This window comes from Micromesistius poutassou (genome assembly GCF_964030765.1).
Source record: "Micromesistius poutassou genome assembly, chromosome: 13".
Lineage (NCBI taxonomy): Eukaryota > Metazoa > Chordata > Actinopteri > Gadiformes > Gadidae > Micromesistius > Micromesistius poutassou.
In genome coordinates, this window is record NC_140283.1 from 987,928 (window position 1) to 1,013,323 (window position 25,396).

General features: G+C 44.2%; 1 protein-coding gene across 1 annotated transcript in view; it reads right to left on the reverse strand.

The window, feature by feature from the left end:
- Positions 1–19,979: 19,979 nt before the first annotated feature.
- swap70b (switching B cell complex subunit SWAP70b) overlaps positions 19,980–25,396 on the reverse strand; it is a 21,547-nt gene continuing 16,130 nt past the window's right edge. The window contains exons 8-10 of the mRNA XM_084477575.1: positions 24,293–24,491; positions 22,263–22,359; positions 19,980–21,867 (exon numbers count right to left, since the gene is read on the reverse strand). Of these exons, the coding sequence (XP_084333701.1) occupies positions 21,758–21,867; positions 22,263–22,359; positions 24,293–24,491 (406 nt within the window). The 3' untranslated portion in view covers positions 19,980–21,757. The remainder of the gene's footprint in view (positions 21,868–22,262; positions 22,360–24,292; positions 24,492–25,396) is intronic.

Genomic DNA, 25,396 nt, shown 5'->3' on the forward strand with positions numbered 1-25,396 from the left:
CCCCCCCACCAGCTGGGGACGTTAGAGTTGTGTTGATTTTTTTTTTTTGTATTAGTTTTGTAGCTTTAAATACTTGGTCAATTGAATTACTAACTGTACATTAAAAAGTATTTCTGCTCAATCTAAAATGTTTAACAACTGCTTTCTCCTCCTCGACTGTATGTTTATATACAGTGCGCATGGGCTTGATGTGCGCAGGTTTGATGCGCTTCACTTTTTTTTGTGGAGAACCAGCGCCACACAGTGGCCTTGAATATGTACTACAGTGTTTCTACAGCTCGATACGTTTTCGCAACGAGTCCGTCTTTACGGAGATATTCCTGAAACGCATCAAAGGAAAACGGATCGTTTTTTGCCCGTGTGGACGGGGCCTGAGACACTGCGTGTGTATCTATCTGTTTTTTACCCTTTGCCTCGTGAAAGGTCTTGATGACAGTTTAGTGGTACACATAAAGTCCAAGTTTGGAAATCACTTCACAATAGTTAGGTTTCTACAAAGCAAAAACTACAACCAATATAAAGTATACTTCAAAGGCCTACAGTGAAGATCCTCCTGAGTTGATGTTTGCATTGCTACGGCTGGAAAACCATTCCAATGGTACATTTCTATTTATGGTACATTTCTATTTCTATTTCTATCTATTTTAAGATAATCATGACAAATGAATACTGCTTTAAAAGGTTTTGAAGCGTGAAAGCATCAATAAATTAAAAGGAAAACAATAACGTTTTTTCAGAAGACTACTAAAATTATCAACGATCAATGATCAAAATGATGTTGTAGACATACAGGAAGTAGTGCAAGAAAACCCCATTCACAGGCAACAGAAGTAAGTTAGTAGGGCTGTAGTCAACCAAAGAAAGTCTTGGTAGACTGAAATTTGACCAACTATACGACAAAAATAAGTTAATCGGGCACAATGCACTCTACTCTACCTGCTAGCCTATGCAGGCCAAGTCTGATAGTCTGACTCGTTTATACTCAAAGCCTATCGGGCGTTAAACACTAAAGTTGACGGAGCATCGCAGAAAACAGGAAAAATATGCTGCCACACAAACGACTTATTTGACATGGTGTAAAATAGTTTGTAGCCTAGTAAATGTTCAGTTAGTAAAATAGTTAGACCATCCTATTATTATAACTAACAAAATGACGGAGCCTTGAATATTCTTTTAAATCCTAATGAATTTTATTTCTAACACAATTTAGCCTATCACTCAAAAAAAAACTTGACAGCCCTATAAGATGGAGTCCATCCCTGCGTTCCAATACCCACAATATAGCCGTTTCTCAATACCAAGTACGCGGACTACGTTCTCGCGGACTTGGAAGTACGTACTTGGCAAGTCCAGACTTTCAAGTACAGACTTCCGAGAACGCGAGTACGCACCTGCAATTGGAACAGCAGCAGACTCGATGATGCATTCTGGGATATTTAACGGTCCCAAGTCCACACGAGTCACCTCCGATGCATCCTCGGTAGAACGGCCTCATCGAGAACGCATCGAGAACACTTCCGGGTTTTACGACAGTACTCGCGTTCTCGTGTACTTGGAATTGGAACAGTGCTTGGGCTACCACTGATGACGTTTATCGAGAACGCAAGTACACAAGCACACACGAGAACGCGAATTGAGAAACGGCTTATGTGTGCTTAGGCAGAGCCAGATTAAGACAATGGGCTTTAAGGGCTGCAGCCCCGGGCCTCGCCACCAGGGGGCCTCATTTTGATTGAGTCAACGGAACGGACGCATAACGTTAGAAAAATTCAGAGTGAGCACAGAAACAATTTGGTGTCAAAGAAAGCATGAGAGTGGGGGCAATAATAGAAAATTAGAGTGCTGCCACAAATCCGCAGGCTAGTCAGCCCGCTGCTGCAGCTACATCTACCACCACTAGCCAACCAATTGCCATGACTAGTCTTACTAGCAGTACAAGCTTGGCTGACACAACTGATGCTGATGGAGAAGAGCCAGAGCCAGGTACTAGTTCACAATCACAAGTGTGCAGAGATTACCTAAATAGCGCTGATGCTGAGGCTGCCCCACACTATCAGAATAAAGATACCGATGTTTCTGCTTGGGAAAGGACGTACAAAAGTCATAAACGCTTAAAGCAAAAGCATGGTTCACCCGCAAACTGTGAAACTGAGAAAAAGTTCCAAGACAATGGCTCGTGTACTCCACGTCCACTGGTAAACTATTTTGGAGGGATCATCCACTTTCACTCATTCTGGTTATTCCGATTGGAAGCATGTCAGGTCATGTCAGTGTATGTCATGGCAGGAGGGTTTGTGTGTCCGAGCGATATAACGGCCTCCTCCTACCTTACCTAACCCTACAAGTAAAAAGAAAAAGCAGGCGATTTGGAAAGCAGCCTATATATACAGCCTATATATACAGTAAATGTAGCAAATCAATGCATGAGAAGAGAAACTGAATTGAGCAAAGCAGCTATCGACCTTGTCAAGATCATTCATCATTTTCACATATTCTCGAATCACAAGTACAAGTAGCTCTATGAGAATGGGTCTGAGCGTGTGGTGTGGGAGTGGTGTGAACTGGTAGGCAGATGCTACTGGAAGGCAATGTTCTTCCAGTGCCCATTTTTGAAAGACGAACACAGACTCCTGCCACCTGCGGGTAGGCAGGTACAGCTGGCCGTTGGCTGTGGTCCTTTTGGTGGGTTCAAGTTCCTCTTGGCCAAGACACAGGCCACGCAACGAATCCATCAGTTAGTCTTTGTCGTGGGTCGTTCTTTGGCGTTGGTTTGTGTGTCAGCGTCCTTTAGAAAGCACACGTTTCTATTTCCAACCCGCCTGAAATGGGGAACTTGAAACTGCTGGCGTTTTATGCAGTGACTCAGGGTTCATAAGGCGCCCAGGGCGGGTCTAACGGCCAAGTTCCTAACTCTCTAATGGTTTTAGATGAAGTTATTGCAATGCCATTTATTTCAAAACCGTTTCATTAGCTAACAGTCATGCTCCTTTATTGAAAAACAGAAACAGAAAAAAAGGAATTGTCAAAGAAAATACAAATCTTGATATAATTTTGCCTGGAAATACACTGGAAGTGCCCTTAAGCTAGTGTTTTTTAAAACACTCACACAATTGCCACTTATTTCCTCCCGAAATAACTGCTTATAATTATTAAGATGTACTGTAAGTGACCTGAAGGCCTAATGTTAAATATTTAAGCAATAGATCAGATGTTCTCATTATACCACAGTTAAGGGGCGTTGGCGTTGGTGGGCATTGTGGCCCCCGGTTACGTAAGTATGGCGAAATGAAAGTCATAGACAGTCATAGATATATAGTCTATGACTATAGATATATAGTCATGGATAGAGTCTATGACTATATATCTATAGTCATAGACTATAGATCTATAGTCATAGATAGTCTATGACTATAGATATATAGTCATAGACTATATATCTATAGTCATAGATAGAGTCTATGACTTTATATCTATAGTCATAGATATAGTCTATGACTGTAGATATATAATCATAGACTATATCTATAGTCATAGATATAGTCTATGACTGTAGATATATAGTCATAGACTATATCTATAGTCATGACTGTAGAAATATAGTCATAGATATAGTCTGACTGTAGATATACAGTCATAGACTATATCTATAGTCATAGATATAGTCTATGACTAAAATCTACAGTCTATGACTATATATCTATAGTGACTGTAGATATAGTCATAGACTATATATCTATACATAGATATAGTCTATGACTGTAGATATATAGTCATAGACTATATCTATAGTCATAGATATAGTCTATGACTGTAGATATATAGTCATAGACTATGACTATAGATATATAGTCTATGACTATATATCTATAGTCATAGATTTAAGCAATAGATCACGACAGGCCGTGGTATACGCTCATTATACCACAGTTAAGGGGCGTTGTCCGTCCCAACGCGCAGCGGAGGAGCGGCGACCCCCTTCACTGTGGTATAATTACCGTATATCACTGACTGAAGTGATCTATTGCTTTTATAAAACGGTTACGTAAATATGGCGAAATTAAAGTCATAGACACCCTCAATTTTGAAAAAGCGAGAAAGTCGGAAAAGCATTTTTTTTAACGAATACAGAAAAGTAGTCCCTCCTGGCTGCCGGCAAAGTGTACGGCGGTTGCTATGCAACACACTAGCGTCCTTCAGAGAGAAGGCTAGAGACGGTTGCTTGGTTCGCCGGCAATTTAGCAATTTAGAAGGCTAAATTGCCGGCGACCGTGTGCCTATTGCTTTACAGGCTTTTTTTAGGCTTCAGTGAACTATGCTATCGCTTTTATATATAAATAAACAACAGTTCAAGTTAGGCGCGGAGTGATACTGGACTCTGTAAACTGAACGGGCGTCATAGCTGTGTGTATACGCTCAATATACAACGGTTGGGAACCAATCAGATCGCTTGATTTAGGCCCCCCGTTTTATAAATAGTATTTATAAAACGGGGGGCCTAAATCAAGCGATCTGATTGGTTCCCAACCGTTGTATATAAATACTATTTATAAAACGGGGGGCCTAAATCAGGCGATTTAGGCCCCCCGTTTTATGGCGACTTTAATTTCGCCATATTTACGTAACCGTTTTATAAAAGTATATACTATATATATTATACTATATATTTAAGCAATAGATCACTTCAGTCAGTGATATACGGTCATTATACCACAGTGAAGGGGGTCGCCGCCCCTCCGCTGCGCGTCGGGACGGACAACGCCCCTTAACTGTGGTATAATGAGCGTATACCACGGCCTGTCGTGATCTATTGCTTAAATATATAGTATAATATATATAGTCTATGACTGTAGATATATAGTCATAGACTATATCTATAGTCATAGATATAGTATATGACTGTAGATATATAGTCATAGACTATATATCTATAGTCATAGATATAGTCTATGACTATAGATATATAGTCATAGACTCTCAATTTTGAAAAAGCGAAAAAGTCGGAAAAGCATTTTTTTTTAATGAATACAAAAAAGTAGTCCCTCCTGACTGCCTGCCAAGTGTATGGCGGTTGCTATGCAACACACGGTAGCGTCCTTCAGAGAGAAGGCTAGAGACGGTAGCTCGGTTCGCCGGCAATTTAGCCTCCTATCGAGCAGTTCACTCACCGTGTGCCTATTGCTTTACAACATTTCCACCCTCTCCAGCAATCAACATATTTTTAGGCTTCAGTGAACTATGCTATTGCTTTTATATATAAATAAACAACAGTTCAAGTTAGGTGCGGAGTGATACTGGACTCTGTAAACTGAACGGGCGTCATAGCTGTGTGTATACGCTCAATATACAACAGTTGGGAACCAATCAGATCGCTTGATTTAAGCCACCCGTTTTATAATAATGAATAGAGCACGTTTTTGGGAGCATATTTAGTTACATTTGTGTTAAATCTCAGCTAAGCAATTTATTGAAGACAATTCTTTCGTCATATTTGTTGAAATTCTCCTTACATCCATGTATCAATAAATTTAATTCAAACAAAAAAAGGAAACTAAATCTGATATATGTGGCTGTCCCAAACCTACAATAAAGCCATCCAATCAATACAGTTGCCCTTAATTAAATGATTTGATGGACTACCTGTCTCTCTACCGGGCTATTTGTGTGCACAGCGGTCTACTCATTGGGTGTGATCAGTGATTTGTTTTGGGGTGTCTTTGAAAGCAAAGTCCAGCTTTCCACATACACAAAATATATTCTTCCAGAGAATATAGGGTATCTGGATGGGGAGGACCTATGATTTATATTAAATAATCCATGAAACACTGAACTTGGTTACAGAACTCAGTCCATCTCATCTTCACCGCGGAAACAACCTACCCTCTGTTTCAGTGTGTTTCAGTGTTGACCAGTTACAGTCATAGGCCTACCATTACTATTCAGTAATGCATTTGAATCTTTACAAAGGCTAGAGTCCCGTGTGCCGAGCTCACAATAAAGAGGGGAAGCAATGCAGTATACCAACACTGCACTGAATGAATGGGTTTCCATAAACAGAAAAAAGAGTACACCCACTGAAGGGCAGGGAAAACAACCCTAATCCAAGGGAAGAATCCTTGACAAGGAACACATTCACTTTGTTTCAATTTGCAACCTCACCACTAGATGTCACTAAATCCTACACAAGACACCTTTAAGTTAAGGTGCTGTAGTTAAGATTTGAGAGTTGTAAAGAGACATTTTAAGCGTTGCATTTCACAAAAATGTGATTGACAGGCAAGATGATTCCCCGAACAAATCCCAGAAAAGATGTTCTAATCAGAAATTAGCCGGGAGCAGGTGCAGTCAACTCGAAACAGACATTCTTGCAACACAACATAGCTGAGCGACGGTTTGGCCATTTGTAACAAATAATACTCAAAGCACCTTCAGTAAAATGCTTTATATAATTGAAAATTATGAATGACTAAACTAGTCAGTTAATCTGACACATAATCAATGTTTTGCTAGGCAGTTACAATAATGTAGCTGTAGTTTTTAGTGCATGATGGGGTTGAAGAGTCAACCAACTCATCCAACATACATCATTATTGTCATGTTCATGTTCATGAGCTGTACTTCTTCAGGAATGTGCTGATATGTGGCTTGTTTTGATACATTTCACAAGACACAGCGGACATTTGAAGTGTGTTAGTTCTTTAGAGCCTGTGAGTCACGTTCTTGGATGCTGCTCCTGATAAACATGGAGGCTTCCATGGCAGCAGCTAGCCACAGTTTGGTTTGGGTTCATCTGCTCCTTGCTTCTTTGAATTGAATGATCAAGATATAGTGCATAATTTATGTTGTTGACATTCTTTCCCGATCAAAAGGAAGGTCTACTTCAGTTGGTTACTCCTTTACTGTCCATACATATTGGATAGATTAGTGATGGCTCGTTCGTGAACGAATCAGTTAGAACGAACAACTCTTTAACATGAACGAACTGACCTGATTCCCCGTTTCAGTTCATCTCGTTTGTATCGTTCATTCTCCGAGACTCGACTCCCAGCTCCACCCACTAGTCGCTGAGTCGCCGTTCGTTCACTGACTGTTTTTAGGGGTGAAGACTCGAGGATAGAGAAATCACGAGAGCCAGCTGGGCAACAACATCCCGATTGCAAACATGAAGCACTCCTCAGCTAAAAGGAACTTAGTTAATGTTGTGTTGATTGATGACCGTTTGAACCACTTTACGATCGTGATTCGTTTGAGAATGAGAACGAGAGAGGAGCTGAGTCTGACCGACTCAGTGACTGAGAACCATGATTCACCACTACCGGAAATGTGAACGAACAAACAAATGACTCTTCTTGCCGAACTGACCAACGCAAACTGATTCATTCAAACGAATCATGAAATCCACCACTAGTCTAGATAGCTTCAAGGTCCAGAGTGTAACATTCAGTAGCATCTAGCAGTGAAGTTTCAGAATACAACGAACTGAATACCCCCCCCCCCCCGTCCCTTTCATGTGATTAACGTGGCCTGTTCTGGCCTATATCATGTGATTAACGTGGCCTGTTCTGGTCTATATCATGTGATTAACGTGGCCTGTTCTGGTCTATATCATGTGATTAACGTGGCCTGTTCTGGTCTATATCATGTGATTAACGTGGCCTGTTCTGGCCTATATCATGTGATTAACGTGGCCTGTTCTGGTCTATATCATGTGATTAACGTGGCCTGTTCTGGCCTATATCATGTGATTAACGTGGCCTGTTCTGGTCTATATCATGTGATTAACGTGGCCTGTTCTGGCCTATATCATGTGATTAACGTGGCCTGTTCTGGTCTATATCATGTGATTAACGTGGCCTGTTCTGGCCTATATCATGTGATTAACGTGGCCTGTTCTGGTCTATATCATGTGATTAACGTGGCCTGTTCTGGCCTATATCATGTGATTAACGTGGCCTGTTCTGGCCTATATCATGTGATTAACGTGGCCTGTTCTGGCCTATATCATGTGATTAACGTGGCCTGTTCTGGTCTATATCATGTGATTAACGTGGCCTGTTCTGGCCTATATCATGTGATTAACGTGGCCTGTTCTGGTCTATATCATGTGATTAACGTGGCCTGTTCTGGCCTATATCATGTGATTAACGTGGCCTGTTCTGGTCTATATCATGTGATTAACGTGGCCTGTTCTGGTCTATATCATGTGATTAACGTGGCCTGTTCTGGTCTATATCATGTGATTAACGTGGCCTGTTCTGGTCTATATCATGTGATTAACGTGGCCTGTTCTGGCCTATATCATGTGATTAACGTGGCCTGTTCTGGTCTATATCATGTGATTAACGTGGCCTGTTCTGGCCTATATCATGTGATTAACGTGGCCTGTTCTGGTCTATATCATGTGATTAACGTGGCCTGTTCTGGCCTATATCATGTGATTAACGTGGCCTGTTCTGGTCTATATCATGTGATTAACGTGGCCTGTTCTGGTCTATATCATGTGATTAACGTGGCCTGTTCTGGCCTATATCATGTGATTAACGTGGCCTGTTCTGGTCTATATCATGTGATTAACGTGGCCTGTTCTGGTCTATATCATGTGATTAACGTGGCCTGTTCTGGTCTATATCATGTGATTAACGTGGCCTGTTCTGGTCTATATCATGTGATTAACGTGGCCTGTTCTGGTCTATATCATGTGATTAACGTGGCCTGTTCTGGCCTATATCATGTGATTAACGTGGCCTGTTCTGGTCTATATCATGTGATTAACGTGGCCTGTTCTGGTCTATATCATGTGATTAACGTGGCCTGTTCTGGCCTATATCATGTGATTAACGTGGCCTGTTCTGGTCTATATCATGTGATTAACGTGGCCTGTTCTGGTCTATATCATGTGATTAACGTGGCCTGTTCTGGTCTATATCATGTGATTAACGTGGCCTGTTCTGGTCTATATCATGTGATTAACGTGGCCTGTTCTGGTCTATATCATGTGATTAACGTGGCCTGTTCTGGTCTATATCATGTGATTAACGTGGCCTGTTCTGGTCTATATCATGTGATTAACGTGGCCTGTTCTGGTCTATATCATGTGATTAACGTGGCCTGTTCTGGTCTATATCATGTGATTAACGTGGCCTGTTCTGGCCTATATCATGTGATTAACGTGGCCTGTTCTGGTCTATATCATGTGATTAACGTGGCCTGTTCTGGTCTATATCATGTGATTAACGTGGCCTGTTCTGGCCTATATCATGTGATTAACGTGGCCTGTTCTGGCCTATATCATGTGATTAACGTGGCCTGTTCTGGTCTATATCATGTGATTAACGTGGCCTGTTCTGGCCTATATCATGTGATTAACGTGGCCTGTTCTGGCCTATATTGTACAAGGTGCCTGTAGGTACTTCTGTTTTGTGAAAATGCGTCATTCCAATTATTCAAACCAAATACAATATTTGACGGCTCTAGCCTGCAAATAAATATTTTTAACCCATCACCAGTATCTTTGTTATAGTCACCATGGTAACTGTATAAATTGAGGGACATGGTGGAGGTCACAACCTATTAAAGTTTTTACACAGTCCTCTAATTGCATCCATGATGGTAAACCACGTTCATAGACATATGATTATCGCTATATCTGTTAATGTATTCATCATTTATTCACCTTGATGTCCGTCCCAGAGAGGGAAGCTTATATACTTCTAACGCTTCCACATTCAAATGGTACTCAAAAATAATTATTTTTACTTAATTATACATAATTATACATTGTGGATACTCAAAAATAATTATTTTTGAGTACTAAATTTAGTCCCCCCTCCTTCTTACAAATCAGAGCCAAAATAAAAACAAGCGTTAAGAGGAGCTGTGGACGAGGGTGTTAGGTAGAGGGTTAGGGTGAGATAGATAGATACAACTTTATTAATCCCCCATAGGATAATATTTTCTATTGCAACATTCCAGCAGCAGTGGAACAGCACAGGATAAAAATAACCTGGAAATCCAGAGTTTTCGCAAGAGCATAATTTGAATTTGCTCATCGAGTCACTTTGGGAACGAGCAATAGACTCACTCCCCGATTCCCCTGGCCCAGAACATTAACCAATCACATCGGTGTATCTGATATAGGCGGGCCAAAAGCATTGCTGTTTTACCAACTGGACATGGCAAGAGTCTTATCTATTGGTTAGCTCCGCTGGTCTGGATACGTCACCCCTTGTATTCTTCTGATTGGTCGTACTGTTATCCAATTGTGTGCAGTGATATTTTCAAATGCATGCTTGGTGCCGCCCCTCGAGTTGGGCCGTTTTCATCACTCGTTCCCAGACCCTACAGCTTTCTAGATGGTCTGGATTTCCAGGCTAGGATAAAAATACAATAAAATAAAAATACAAAGTACTAACGCAAACAAAAATAGACACTAAGGTAAATGCTAAACTAAATGCTAAAGTAAGGACAAGACAAACAACAAACAAGGCAAACGAAACAGATGGTAAAAACAATACAAATTATCAATTATAAAGTGTAAACTGTTAATTGTAAAGTGGCTAAGTAAATGCAATGTAAACAGAGAAGTGGCCCAGTGTTCAAATATATATATATATATATATATATATATTTGGATATATATACATATACATATACACACATACACATATATATATATGCACAACCATACATATATATACATACATACATACATATATACATACATACTAGGGTTTAATGTTTTTCCCGAAAATTTGATGAATCAGATCCCGGGAAAAGACGACCCATTTCCCAGGAATCCCGGGAAATAGCTGTGTTGTTTTTGTTTTTTTAATTATTATTTTTAGCCCAAGCAGGCCTAATGTATCATTCAAATATGCGTTCCCAAATCCCAAACTGACATTTTTTATATTACTTGTATCATTATTAGGGCAAAAGAACACAGTTTACGATGATCAATTCTGCTGCGTGACATCTGCTGCAGCACTAATTATGAAACGCCAGGTGGATTGTCTGTGACTTCTGAGAAACTAGACAACCCATTAAAACCAATATTTTAACCCTAACTCCATTATAAAAACTAGGAGCGAAATCTGTTAAAGTAAAACATTGAATGATTCCTAAACCATTCTGTTAAACTAAATCCGTTCTGTGGCTGTTGAGATTTATAAGCGGCTGCAAATGTTGATCACTCAAAGTTGTGTCCGCCGTGGCTGGAGTCCACGGACCCGCCCCCGAGGGGGACACACGGATCGGACCCACTATGTAGCTGTAAAGGGTTAGGGTTAGGACCCACTATGTAGCTGTAAAGGGTTAGGGTTAGGACCCACTATGTAGCTATAAAGGGTTAGGGTTAGGACCCACTATGTAGCTGTAAAGGGTTAGGGTTAGGACCCACTATGTAGCTATAAAGGGTTAGGGTTAGGACCCACTATGTAGCTGTAAAGGGTTAGGGTTAGGACCCACTATGTAGCTGTAAAGGGTTCATTCTTAAGTTAACAAAACAGAATTCTTATTTTATGTGATTACACACAAATGAATATTATATTTTTAGCCAAGCCTGCTCCACTAGATGCGACTAAATTATACGCGCCGTACATTTAAAAAAGCCTTTGTGGGGTAACATTTTTTATTATCTAAAAAAACTTCTGCCGGCTATACAATTAACTTGTTGCCTATATAGCAACAGAATATTTAAAGGTTTAGGGTTTACAAAGAAAGCTGACTGACCTATATGAACCTGTTCATATAGATGAACAGGTTCAAGCTGACTGACCTATATGAACCTGTTCATATAGATGAACAGGTTCAAGATGACTGACCTCTATATGAACCTGTGTGTGTGTGTGTGTGTGTGTGTGTGTGTGTGTGTGTGTGTGTGTGTGTGTGTGTGTGTGTGTGTGTGTGTGTGTGTGTGTGTGTGTGTGTGTGTGTGTGTGTGTGTGTGTTTGATGAACCACCCAAAGGACTGAAAGAATATATTAGACATCGAAAAATATTATTATAGCATTATAGTAAGATTATAAGTCCAAAAAAAAGAAGATTGTTTGCTGCTTTACTTTCACTGCTTTAAGGGCCTAGCTCATGTAAATGTTCAATGTTAAAGAAATCAACTGTACCAAAAGCTAGTGCAGTGGTGAGGATTGTATTCTGTATTAGTATTCTGCAACAACCTAAAGTAAGACGTGTGTTTACGACCTCAGGGTAAGTAATTCTGCATGTTGTCCAAATTCCCTGAAAGTAAAACGGTACATGATTAATTCATGTGTCAGATCTGGGCTGGTTTAATACGTGATAGTGCATTTGAGTTTGTGTTTAAATGGCATCAAATCATGGACTGTGTTCATTTCTTGAGCAGGTGTTGACTGCTAGAAGAGAAACATTACTTGCCAGTAATGTTTGCATGTTATTTATTTTGAATGTGTTTAATTGCCTTAGTTATTTTTTAGTTTGCAGAATGGCAAATTCTTCCCAGTAACACAGGCAAAATGTATGTTAAGCAGTCAAACAAACAGTCCATCTCCATCGACTACAACTTGGGGGTGGATGGAAATCCACCCCCTCCAATCTGTTAAAATATATTTTTATTCAAAACCTTTTATTTCCCCCTGTTATTTGGCCTCTCCATGGATAGCCTTTAATCTACAATGTTACCATAGCAACGCTATTTCTATTTCTCGCCAGTGCTCAAATAATATACCATACACCACAGATCTGCATAATGTAAGAGGGTTGAATTGCTCTTGCTGAAGCAAATACTAGTAAGAATGAAGAGTAAAGATGTCCCCTAAACGTCAGTGTCCACCAAGAGAAGGGTGATGGACAGTGGACCGTACCAACTCTATGCTGCAGGTAGGGACACCCTACAGAGTGGACCGTACCAACTCTATGCTGCAGGTAGGGACACCCTACAGAGTAGACCGTACCAACTCTATGCTGCAGGTAGAGACCCTACAGAGTGGACCGTACCAACTCTATGCTGCAGGTAGAGACCCTACAGAGTGGACCGTACCAACTCTATGCTGCAGGTAGGGACACCCTACAGAGTAGACTGTACCAACTCTATGCTGCAGGTAGAGACCCTACAGAGTAGACTGTACCAACTCTATGCTGCAGGTAGAGACCCTACAGAGTAGACCGTACCAACTCTATGCTGCAGATAGGGACCCTACAGAGTGGACCGTACCAACTCTATGCTGCAGGTAGAGACCCTACAGAGTAGACCGTACCAACTCTATGCTGCAGGTAGGGACCCTACAGAGTGGACCGTACCAACTCTATGCTGCAGGTAGGGACCCTACAGAGTAGACCGTACCAACTCTATGCTGCAGGTAGGGGATCAACATCACACTGTAATTCTACAGGTGTCCTGCTTTTGCTCACACAAGCGTATGATCTTAGACTCACTGGTACGCCCCACCTCTACTTGGCCCTACTGGGGCTAACAAGAAAACCACCCTTGACCCCAAATACGAAAGAACACCTTTTAAAAGTACCCGACCAGTGGGATTTATTTACATCAACAAATGAAAAGGACATGACATACAACAAAGTCCAAATCACAAATACAAGTCCCAGAGAGGAGCACGACCAGCAGTCCCATGACCAGAAGCATCTCCATGGGAACGGGAATCTGTGGCTTTTAACTTGACGAGCGGTCCAGGTGCTCCTAACCCGTTCTAATGATTCAGTACACTGAGCATGGGCAGAGACCTGCACACAGAACAGGGACAAACTCTACTGGGAACACAACCACACATGAAACACATACAGCCGTAACACTCACTTCACTTCACTCCCCCTGGTGTCTGAGTCCTGGCTGAAGGCTTTGGGTCAGATCCCCCTGGTGTCTGAGTCCCGGCTGAAGGCTTTGGGTCAGATCCCCCTGGTGTCTGAGTCCTGGCTGAAGGCATTGGGTCAGATCCCCCTGGTGTCTGAGTCCTGGCTGAAGGCTTTGGGTCAGATCCCCCTGGTGTCTGAGTCCCGGCTGAAGGCATTGGGTCAGATCCCCCTGGTGTCTGAGTCCTGGCTGAAGGCTTTGGGTCAGATCCCCCTGGTGTCTGAGTCCCGGCTGAAGGCATTGGGTCAGATCCCCCTGGTGTCTGAGTCCTGGCTGAAGGCTTTGGGTCAGATCCCCCTGGTGTCTGAGTCCCGGCTGAAGGCTTTGGGTCAGATCCCCCTGGTGTCTGAGTCCTGGCTGAAGGCTTTGGGTCAGATCCCCCTGGTGTCTGAGTCCTGGCTGAAGGCTTTGGGTCAGATCCCCTCCGAGCACGTTGCCCAGACCTGCTGCCGGAAGTCTGCAAAATGAATCGGGAATCGACATTGAATTACAACAGGAGGGTTTATTCAAAGCAACGTGCATTAAAGTTTGGCCACCATTACAGCGATAGGATTACCGTTGAGAGGTTGAAGTAGGGCTGATTCAGTCGTCCCTGTCAGGTGGTTCAGGGCCTGTGCTGAGGACTGCAGTCCGATCCACCGCAGGCTTCAGTCCCAAGTACTTTGATCATCTGTGTAACAAACACAGGTACTTGTGTGTACTGACATCTCAAGTAGAAAGTACAAAAGTAGAAAAAAACTAAGAATCTATTTTGTGTATCTGGATGGGGAGGACCTATGATTTATATGAATTAATCCATGAAACACTGAACTGAACTCATGGTTACAGAACTCAGTCCATCTCATCCTCACCACGGAAACGATCCATCACACAACATCAGCCCTGTTAATGTGCGGTTCCACAATAATTGAGCCAGCATCTTTTCATTATTTTGTATTTCATTTTTTGGTGAGACATGAATTAAATATGACATCTCTAAACATGTGTGAGCCCTAGGGCCTTTTCTTAGCTTCCCAAGTATTTGACTAAAATCCAGCAATAGCATATGGGAGCATCACGCCAAGACTGAACTGGCTGAGAGAGAGAACCGCGTTCCAGCCTTCAATTATCACATCTCACCTCTTACCTTGTGTTTATTAATAACGGAGAAGCTGATCCATCTCCTCTGAAGCCCCGGGTTATACTGTCTGGGAACCAATCACGACCCGAGGATGGAGAAGGCACTCAGTGCTTGTCAAAGAACCTTTTGTTTGTTCCACAACAATCTCTGACATGCCGCATGAACCTACAGGAGATGCACCAGACCAGGGTGGCCACAGGGCGGTTATTTCAGAACACTGAACAAATGACCCCCACATGTGGCCCATTAAGAAGTCAGGCGGCTCGCATGGCAGCGAAGGACACGTCTTCATGTTGCAATCTGAAAACAACTGGCCTCCGTGGCGTCTTCATCACCACCTGCTCCTCGTGCGGAGGCTGCTGGGGGCCCATACATCCATGCTCATGTTTATAAATAGCCCCTTTTGGCTGGACTCCATGTTCTATAGTGCACTGAAAACATGTGTGATGGTTCAGAGAGGAGCCCCTCCCTCACAGAGAGGGCTGCTGACCCCCCCTGGAATCTGTTTGTAACGGCCTACTTTAATGTCCCCCCCCCCCCCAAAAGAAGAATCCAACTTGTTCTGGCAGCCAGGAATGTACCAATAATACTTCCTCCTCACCAAATTAATCTTGTGAAGTTACACTTCAGCTCACAAACTCACGAATGCGGGCTATTTGTTCTTTGTGACACATAATACATCATACTGTGTCAACAACTGACATTCCACATTTTTGATAGTTTGGTCAGTGGAAAAATATTGATTGACACAAAAACATCTTCCCTAATAGAGGCATCTGCCATGTTTTAACATAAATCACAAAAATGGAAAAGTCACGAAGGGAACATGGATACCCATCTGGAGGTCAGGCATCATCTCTGGTCCCAGCGCATCCCTTCAACGGAACGGAAGAAAGATATGTTCAGTCAGATCTCTACCTCAGAAGGTACAGAGAGAGAGCTCAGTGTGGACTTCCTGTAGACATGATGCCTAACACTTGATAACATGTGAAAAATTTGACTGTATGTCACTTTGAATAAAACCTTTTGAATCACAATAATGAAAATAATGAGATAGCAGTGTGGTATCTGCAGTGGTACAGAGGACACGTATTACCTATGAACTCGTTCCAAACTGTTTTCAGTGAAGTTACTGCTTCAGGCCACTAGTAAAAAACTGAGAATTATTAATGTTACATAACATGCAAAACCATGGTATATTGATTGGGCCTAATCATAACCACAGATAGTTTGTTATGTTGTTCATTTGGGGATGGAAGGCGGAGTCAGGGCGGAGCCAGGGCGGAGTCAGGGCGGATCCAGGCGCATGCTGTATGGACACTGGGTCCCTGCTGTCACCCCACACTGAGGGCCCCCACTGTGCCCCCCACTGAGGGTCCAACACTGTGCCCCCCTCTGAGGGTCCAACACTGTGGCCCCCTCTGAGGGTCCACACTGAGGGGCCCCTCTCCCCCACTGAGCCCAGTGACTGAAGCCTTGGAGCTGGGACCGGGGGCTGTGCCGGACGGGGCCCTGGCGTCACGGGGCTCATGACTCCAGCAGAGCTGAAGAGACGCCACGCGGCGGAGGGTCAGTGAGCACCAGGTGACCACACATTGTGTGTTAAACGTGAAGGCTGCTTGGGGTTGAGGCTGCTTGGGTTGAGGCTGCTTGGGTTGAGGCTGCTTGGGTTGAGGCTGCTTGGGTTGAGGCTGCTTGGGTTGAGGCTGCTTGGGTTGAGGCTGCTTGGGTTCGAGGCTGCTTGGGGTTGAGGCTGCTTGGGGTTGAGGCTGCTTGGGGTTGAGGCTGCTTGGGGTTGAGGCTGCTTGGGTTGAGGCTGCTTGGGTTGAGGCTGCTTGGGTTCGAGGCTGCTTGGGGTTGAGTGGTTTTATTTCTAGAAGCTCCATCAGCATCAGGCCGACTATGACGCAGAGGAAGGACTTCAGATTTCTATATTTTCAAACCGGTGACCTCACTGCCACGACATCAGAAGATGAACCAACGCTGAGCGGAGAGCGGGGGGTTGTTGTGATCTTTGAGTCGTACAGTTCTACTGGACCTTCCATCTGATGGGCCCACCAGAGGGAGGGCTCTGTACCCGGGTCACGGCCCACCAGAGGGAGGGCTCTGTACCCGGGTCACGGCCCACCAGAGGGAGGGCTCTGTACCCGGGTCACGGCCCACCAGAGGGAGGGCTCTGTACCCGGGTCACGGCCCACCAGAGGGAGGGCTCTGTACCCGGGTCACGGCCCACCAGAGGGAGGGCTCTGTACCCGGGTCACGGCCCACCAGAGGGAGGGCTCTGTACCCGGGTCACGGCCCACCAGAGGGAGGGCTCTGTACCCGGGTCACGGCCCACCAGGCCTTGAGGAGGGCCGCTGTTGGAGCCACGCTGAGATGGTTCCGCCGCGGTTCCACTGACTCCGGTACTGAGCGGATTGATCCGCTCTGCCTAATGAACCAGAATGGTGGTAAACAATACGCTGGCACCAATCACAAACTGAGAACACTTAAGATGAAGTCAGGCTCAGGGGGAAGCGGGAGAACCTAATGCTGGCAGAAGTGTGCTCACTGTCCATGGGGGTTGGATTTTCTTTCCTCCAGAAACACTTGTGTTTTATATTTGCGCCTTGCCACACATTCCTTTGTGTTTGCGGGGGAGTGAGAGGATCAGAGGCCCCATGTCACGTACACCATTCCACGGAGAGAGAATGCGAGCCCATTCAGACTATCCCTGGACACGCTCGCCATATCCCCGCTTTCTTCTCACTACACTTGCGTGCGTGACGTTTGTGTGTCTATATGCGTGCATCTTTACGCACGCAATTGCTCAGTCGTGTGTGTCACACCTGTGCGACTGTAAACCCAAACGTGTTTGATGAAATGCATGAGAGTGGCCCGCGTCTCAACTTTAACTCATCTCTTTGTTTTAGACTATTTATATCTTTTGGAACTAATCAGGCTGCCTGTGGCGCGCTGTCTGCTTCCACGCGCTGATTAGAGACAGATCTTTCCGTCCTGTATTCTGCCTCACCACGGCACCTTAACCTCACGGGCAATCTAGAAACCGTCACCGCTTGTTGTGAGCTTGTTATAAACGTAGTCGTTCAAAATGACCTTGTTTAACAGCCAGGGCAGGCTAATGACACACCTGCAGAATGATGGCTGACTGCGTCGGCAACAGGTAGGTGACAGGAGGTTGAAGATGGCCTGAAGTGATACTCCACAGCGTGGGGTCCATCGCCGTTCGTTTGACTTTTGTTGTTTTATGAGGCGGAGAAGAACATGTGTTGCCGTGGTTCATCCCCGCGGCTCCTTGGGGACGATCCTCAATAACACTGAACGTTGCAGCGAGAAGCTATTTTGGTAAAATTCCTTGTTGAGGTCGCTGCAGCCAGACCGAGCCGGAAACACCTCCGGGCTCATCAGTAGGGGAGGGTGGGGTACGGGCCTGTGATTTACGGAACTCTGTTTTTTACGATACTGTTCTTTACGGAACGCTGTTCTTTACCGAACTCTGTTGTTCCTTACCGCGTACAGACCTACGGTAAATAGTTACCCCACATTCCTGAACGCTTCAGACTTCGTGTGTATATATATATATATATATATATATATAGTAGGCCTACTATATATTAGTATATGTATCAGTAATATGTATAAGTCCTATACATAGATATACTGTATATCTATCTATATATAGTAGGCCTATATATTTTGGGATTCCTCGGCCGTTGTCAAACACATTGTATTTCAGATGTGCACATACTTAGAGGGTGAGTCAAGTGTTGGCCTATAGGAGGTGTGTGTGTGTGTGTGTGTGTGTGTGTGTGTGTGTGTGTGTGTGTGTGTGTGTGTGTGTGTGTGTGTGTGTGTGTGTGTGTGTGTGTGTGTGTGTGTGTGTGTGTGTGTGTGTGTGTGTGTGTGTGTGTGTGTTCGGGGGTTCAATAGGACCTCGACCCAATCGACCCCTTTATTTCCCAACCGCTGCTCTGCTCGTTGGCCCCCTGCGATGGATTCCAGATCGAGAATTTAATGCATTTCTGCTTCGCATCACCACGATGGAATGCGCCACGCGTGCCACAAGCCTCGCAACCCGGGGCTGATGAGTGCGAGGAGGTTTAAACGAGACGAGCGAGATGATGGGATGCAGACGCTGCTGGGGGTCCCGGCGGGGAACGGGAGGGAGAGGGGAAAAAACGGAGGGCGGGGAGTAGAGGCTCGCCGTTTACGACAGGTCATCGCGTTGCGTAAAGCGGAGTTACCGCAGAGGCGTGGAGGTACGGCGTACGCATCTGGACAGCAGATTGCGTGGGACGCGATCAGTGGGTGTTTGTCTTTCCCGCTGTTCGCTCTCTCCTCTTCAACCAGCGCACGAGACGAGGTGGAGGCGACCTTGAGGAGATCTGAGAGGTTGGATCACCATGGATCTACAAGGAAGTCCTTCTCCATCCAAACTAGGAGGCATCTGGAGTGGTCGAGGTTTGAAGAACGCAACAACAAGTCACTTTTAAAAGCAGGCTGATGAGTTCAAGAAACCAAAACACAGAAAGCAAAAAAATCTGATATAAATCTACAGTATTAATCTCAGAAACGAGATATGATTTGAGGAAGGTCTTCCGCCAACCTGATCGGAGATCTCAGCAGTCAGACAACATTCAATCAATCAATAACCTCTGACGTCATCAGGCTGCTTCAGCAGGCTTTGAATTGAATGAAGTAGCCTATATATATGCACGTGTTACAGATCAACGTGGGTATGCGCTAAGCATGTATTTTATTATGACGTAGGCCTTAAATAAGCTTTAAAAAAGTTTTCAAATGGATTGAATCGCCTCAACAAAAGGACTGAAATGTATCCCGGAATATCCCATAATGTAAGCATTTTCTTATTTTGGAAAACGAGAGGGTCTAGACACGGTGTCATGAAGACCCCATGCAGACCAGATGGAGATGTGAAATGTGGGAAACAGCGCCACCTGGTGCCAGAACAAAGCGATGGAAAAGAAATCAGTTTCAACAGAAGGGACAAGAAAACCCGAATAAATGTATTTATTACAGATTTCAGTGTTTACTAATATTGGCCCTACATACAATCCAAATTAGCGATACAACATTTAACGTAACTACACAAGATAACAGTATCAAAATGTGAAAACATAACAGTAAAAATAATCAGCAGTTAGCAAGAAAGACTACATTGTGTGAGCCGTCTGTTAACTGTTTAAATAAAGGAAATCATTACAAACCCTGGATTCAAGACAAATGGTCCAGGGAGAAGACAGATCACTTCTTGATGGGTTTCAAACACACGTTTCATCCTCAGGGACGTGTCTTAATCTATGAACACAAATCCCTTTCCATCATCCTAAAACTGTTCAAGTAAAATGAGCTAAAACATAAACAAATGTTCCCAGACTGATCCTCACACCTCATAATATTCTCCACTTCACCACCGTTTAACCAGGGCCAATACAGTGCCCTTATGTCATCATTACTGTCAACCAATCAGCTCATTAAATATGTTTCTGAATTTCAACCAATCAGCTTGCAGCAGAGTAGTCTTGATTCTGTAATTCAACCAATCAGCACACCAGCAGATTCGTTTTGGTCCTGTAGTTCTCCAACCTCTTCCTCAGATAACCGAAACACCATCAGAGAGACTGTCTCTCATTTAGAGAGACCAGCCCACCAGAGAGACCGTCTCTCATTCAGAGAGACCAGCCCACCAGAGAGACCGTCTCTCATTCAGAGAGACCAGCCCACCAGAGAGACCGTCTCGCATTCAGAGAGACCGTCTCTCATTCAGAGAGGCCGTCTCTCAGTCAGAGAGACCAGCCCATCAGAGAGACCGTCTCTCAGTCAGAGAGACAGTCTCTCAGTCAGAGAGACCGTCTCTCATTCAGAGACCAGCCCATCAGAGAGACCGTCTCTCAGTCAGAGAGACCAGCCCATCAGAGAGACCGTCTCTCATTCAGAGAGACCGCCTCTTATTCAGAGAGACCGTCTCTCAGTCAGAGAGACCAGCCCATCAGAGAGTCTCTCTCCATCTAAGCTAAAAGTCATGTTTGATGTTTTCTGCTGGTTTTGAATAACAGTGAAGAGTATGTAGTGACCCACTGCTCCCATGAGGACCAGGGCAGCCGCTGGGGCCTAGTGCGACTCACACTGCTGATCAGAAACATTATTGATAACCTGTATTTGAGGCTCTCCTCATGATATATATGGTCTCATATGAACATTTCCATGTTTTAGATTCTAGTCATAAAGGACTGCACTTCACAGACAAATGGACCTGGGCTCTATCCTCTGAGAGGTGATAACAGATAACAACAACCAAAACAGTGTTGCCGTGATGATCGTGCGACCAAATCACGCACACAAATGAGTTCCAGGTCGGGGATTGCTCAACAAATACCGTGAATTCTTTGGGCCGATCCTGAATCAACCAAACTGGATTCTGATCAATACCAACTAAATAACTGATCAAAGCCAAAAGGTTTTCCACGAAAGATTTAGCTTTGTCATTTTTAACTTTGTCTGTTGATTACCAAACAATAAACCACATGACCCACGCAGAAAAAACATGACCTATTAATGATATTAAACAAGGAAATGTTTCTGTTAGATATTAAATACTGAGCCCTCGGATCTTTCTACGCTACTGCTGTGGACCACGGACTCAGACGAGACGTGGAGCCCGGCGGCCCGTCCTGGTCCCCTGCAGCTCCCAGTGCAGCTCCCAGTGCAGCTCCCAGTGCAGCTCCCAGTGCAGCTCCCAGTGCAGCTCCCAGTGCAGCTCCCAGTGGACAGGCCTCCAGCCTCTACTGGGCCTGCCTCTTCCTCTCCTGCCACTCCTTCTCCCGCACACTCAGCTCTACCTCAGAGAAGGCCGCCGGGCCCCAGTTGGTGATCATCTGGGTCCCCTTGTTACCTAGCGACAAAACCGGGTAAACAAGGTCAACATTTCCTCAGATGTTATCTAGTAGGGCTGCCCCCTAATAGTCCACTAAACGTTAGGCCATGAGAAGAGTCTCAGTCCACTAAACGTTAGGCCATGAGAAGAGTCTCAGTCCACTAAACGTTAGGCCATGAGAAGAGTCTCAGTCCACTAAACGTTAGGCCATGAGAAGAGTCTCAGTCCACTAAACGTTAGGCCATGAGAAGAGTCTCAGTCCACTAAACGTTAGGCCATGAGAAGAGTCTCAGTCCACTAAACGTTAGGCCATGAGAAGAGTCTCAGTCCACTAAACGTTAGGCCATGAGAAGAGTCTCAGTCGACCAAGTTTTCATTAGTCGGTTAGTCGCGAAAAAAAAAAAAAAACCCACCTGGCTGGATGAGGCGTACCAGGCCCTCGTGTTCGGCCACCTTGTGCTTCCAGGTCCTCGTGTTGTTCGCCGCGTCCTCCAGCTTCTTCATCACCGCCTTTAACCAAAGTCATAGTGGAACATGGACAGGAGTTTTTGTTCCGCTAGTGAGAGTTCGGAACAGATCTCAGTTTAGACTTCCAATTTCCTTGCTCCCTAAATTCAATACCGTGCTGAAGAGAGAGCATCGTTGGAGATTCTAAAAAGTCAAACAGAAACCACAGCAATTACAAAGGGAGTCTGAATGATGTCTGATTAATGAACTGGCACAGGGGCTGTTGAAGTCCGTTCCCTCGGTTTTATATTAGTAAGTGTAGCCTACCGATGAGCAGTAGCCTGTTGGCTCAGTCGTAGAATCGTATTGTTTATTTTATGTATTGTGTATTTTCTTGCTCGTTTCCAACACGACTCTTTTCACCTCCATCTACTGTATGTTCTGCAATTTAAAGGTGACATATTATGATGTTTTTCCAACAAGTAAACATAGTATATGAGTTCCAGAAAACATTTTTGAAGCTGTTTGCTGGAAATAGCTATCACTATTCCCCTCTGTTTCAGTCCCTTCGGAATGTGCTGTTTCTGGTGTCTGTAGCTTTAAATGCAAATGAGCTGCTGCCCATTGACCAATGAGCTGTAACCGCAGCATGGAGAAGTGATTGTTGCCCATTTGCGGACTCCCAGAGCTCTATATCTATATAATATAATATTATATAATAATATTAATAATAATATAATATATCATATAAAATAATATATAGGTACTGTATCTATGTAATATAATATCTAATAAATCGGCCAAAAGCTATGTGTGCCTCCGGATGATATTATGAATCATAAAGACTGCGTCTGACGTCTCTGGTACTTCCACAACAAATGGGGTACTTTCAGAAATGCATATCTCACTCAAAAAAAGCATGTACGGACTTATTTCAAAGTTTATATGCGTGTGGCAGCACCAGAGACCCAAAACAACAACAGCCCAAATCCCAGGAACATTGTTGTTTTCATAATATGTCCCCTTTAAGTCTCAGAATTTATTTTTCCTTAAGCCCGATTTATGGTGTGTTCGAGATGCATCGTACGCCACCCGCACAAGTTGAAAAGTGGGAAACCTCCCCATTTTTCTTGCTACATTTCACCAAGTCCACCAAGTTCAGCAAAGTTAACCGTAAGACTCGACAACCAAAGCTGGCTGCGTCTATAATGAAATGTATTCTCTTTGTATTTGTGTGACGTTGGTCGTTTTAATGTAGATTTCAAATGCTCTTACACACTTGATTACATTGCTGCTTTAATCCGGTCTGAAGAGGTTAATGTCGCTAACAATAACACTCAGGGCCCTATTTTAACGGTCTGAAACGCAAGTGTGAAACGCGAAACGCAAGTAGCTTTGTGGGCGGATCTCTGGCGCTGTTGCTATTATACTGGCGGATAAATGACTGGTGCGCCCGACGCAAATCTAAAATGGGTTGGTCTGAAGTAGCTTAATTACCCGTAGGTGTGTTTTGGGCGTAACGTGCAATAAACCAATGAGAGTGGCATCTTCCACCTCATTTAAGAGCCAGCTCATTTGAACTTGATGAGTTGATATTTTGAGACCGCGTTTGCAGTCTCCGCTGAGACAGATGCACGACCACATGAATAGGAGGGAAAACAGCTAATGGGGTAATATTAGAATTCCTGGGCATGGAGTATCTACATTTACAGTTAGCGCATTTAGCAGACGCTTTTATCCAAAGCGACTTACAACGGTTAATACACACCGACGGCGGAGTCAACCATGCAAGGCGACAGCAAGCTCGTCAGGAGCAGTTAGGGTTGAGTGTCTCGCTCAGGGACACATCGACACTAGGAGGAGCCGGGGATTAGCAACCTTCCGGTTACAAGTCAACCTGCTCTACCTCCTGAGCTAAGCTATAGTATATCAGCCTGTAGGGGCCACCGAACTCAGCTGGTTAAGAACAGAAGGTTCCCTGTGGTCTTCAGTGTACCTGATACTGCTCCAGCGCCCCCTGCCTCTCGCTCTCCAGGTGCTCCAGCTGCTGCATGGCGTCCTGCAGGGCGCTATCCTTGGCCCTCCTCTCCTTCTCCAGCTCCTGTTTCTCCGCCTCCGTCTCTGAGATGGCCCTCTGCTGCCGTAGGTGGATCTTCTCCAGCTCCTCCCTCTTTGTCGCCTCCTCCTCCAGTAATCTGCACACACACACACACACAGAATGACCCCACCCCCTGCTGTCACCATGGGTATGTAGTTAATGGCTGCTGCGTAGGTGTGGATGTCTACTGGATCTCTGAAGATGTGTGAACCTTGCGGATCATCTGCAGAGTCTCCAGAGATGGTCTGGAGTTCCTGTGTGAACGGCCTTAAAGGTAATGGCAGACATGGCCGACTGTTTCTGATTAAATGAAGAGGCTGCTATATACACACACAAACATATCAATTACTGAACAGTGGTATAGGATTTCTGGTTAGACAATATTCTAAATTAGAAGAGTAAGAAGCAGGAAGGTAGATGGTTGGACACACAAACAGAACAGGAGGAGATGTAGTTCAGCCCTACGTCTCCAGGGGGCGCCACAGAACAGGAAATAACAACTACACGTCTTCAGGAAGAGCTGCTACTAGATACCTCACTGGCTACACAGAACTACTATTGGAACCATCACTTTGTTTTCCTGATAAGACCACTGCAGAGGAACATGTTGCTGACAGCATCTGAGTCTGAGCTGCAGAACGCAGAGCTCAGCAGACAGGAAGGAACCCGGACCAAAGAAGGAAGTAGGAGAAGGAAGTAGGACAATCCCCTCAAGTTGGCTCTGAACTCTTAGGGGGGGGGAATTAAAGTGTTTAACTTTGATGAACCATATTTGTGATACTTTTGAATATGCATGTCTTGTTTTGTTTGTTACAAATGAGCCCCACGGGCTATTGTACCAGTTTAGACTAGCCGACTGCAGCCGTCATTTGTCCCCTAGGAGGCGCTGAGAAGCGTCTCCCCGCCTGTTTGATTTGGTTACTTGAGCTGGATTCTTGGTGGCAGGCCCACATCACAAGAAATGATACATTTAATTAAATTACTAATATTGTATACGAAGTA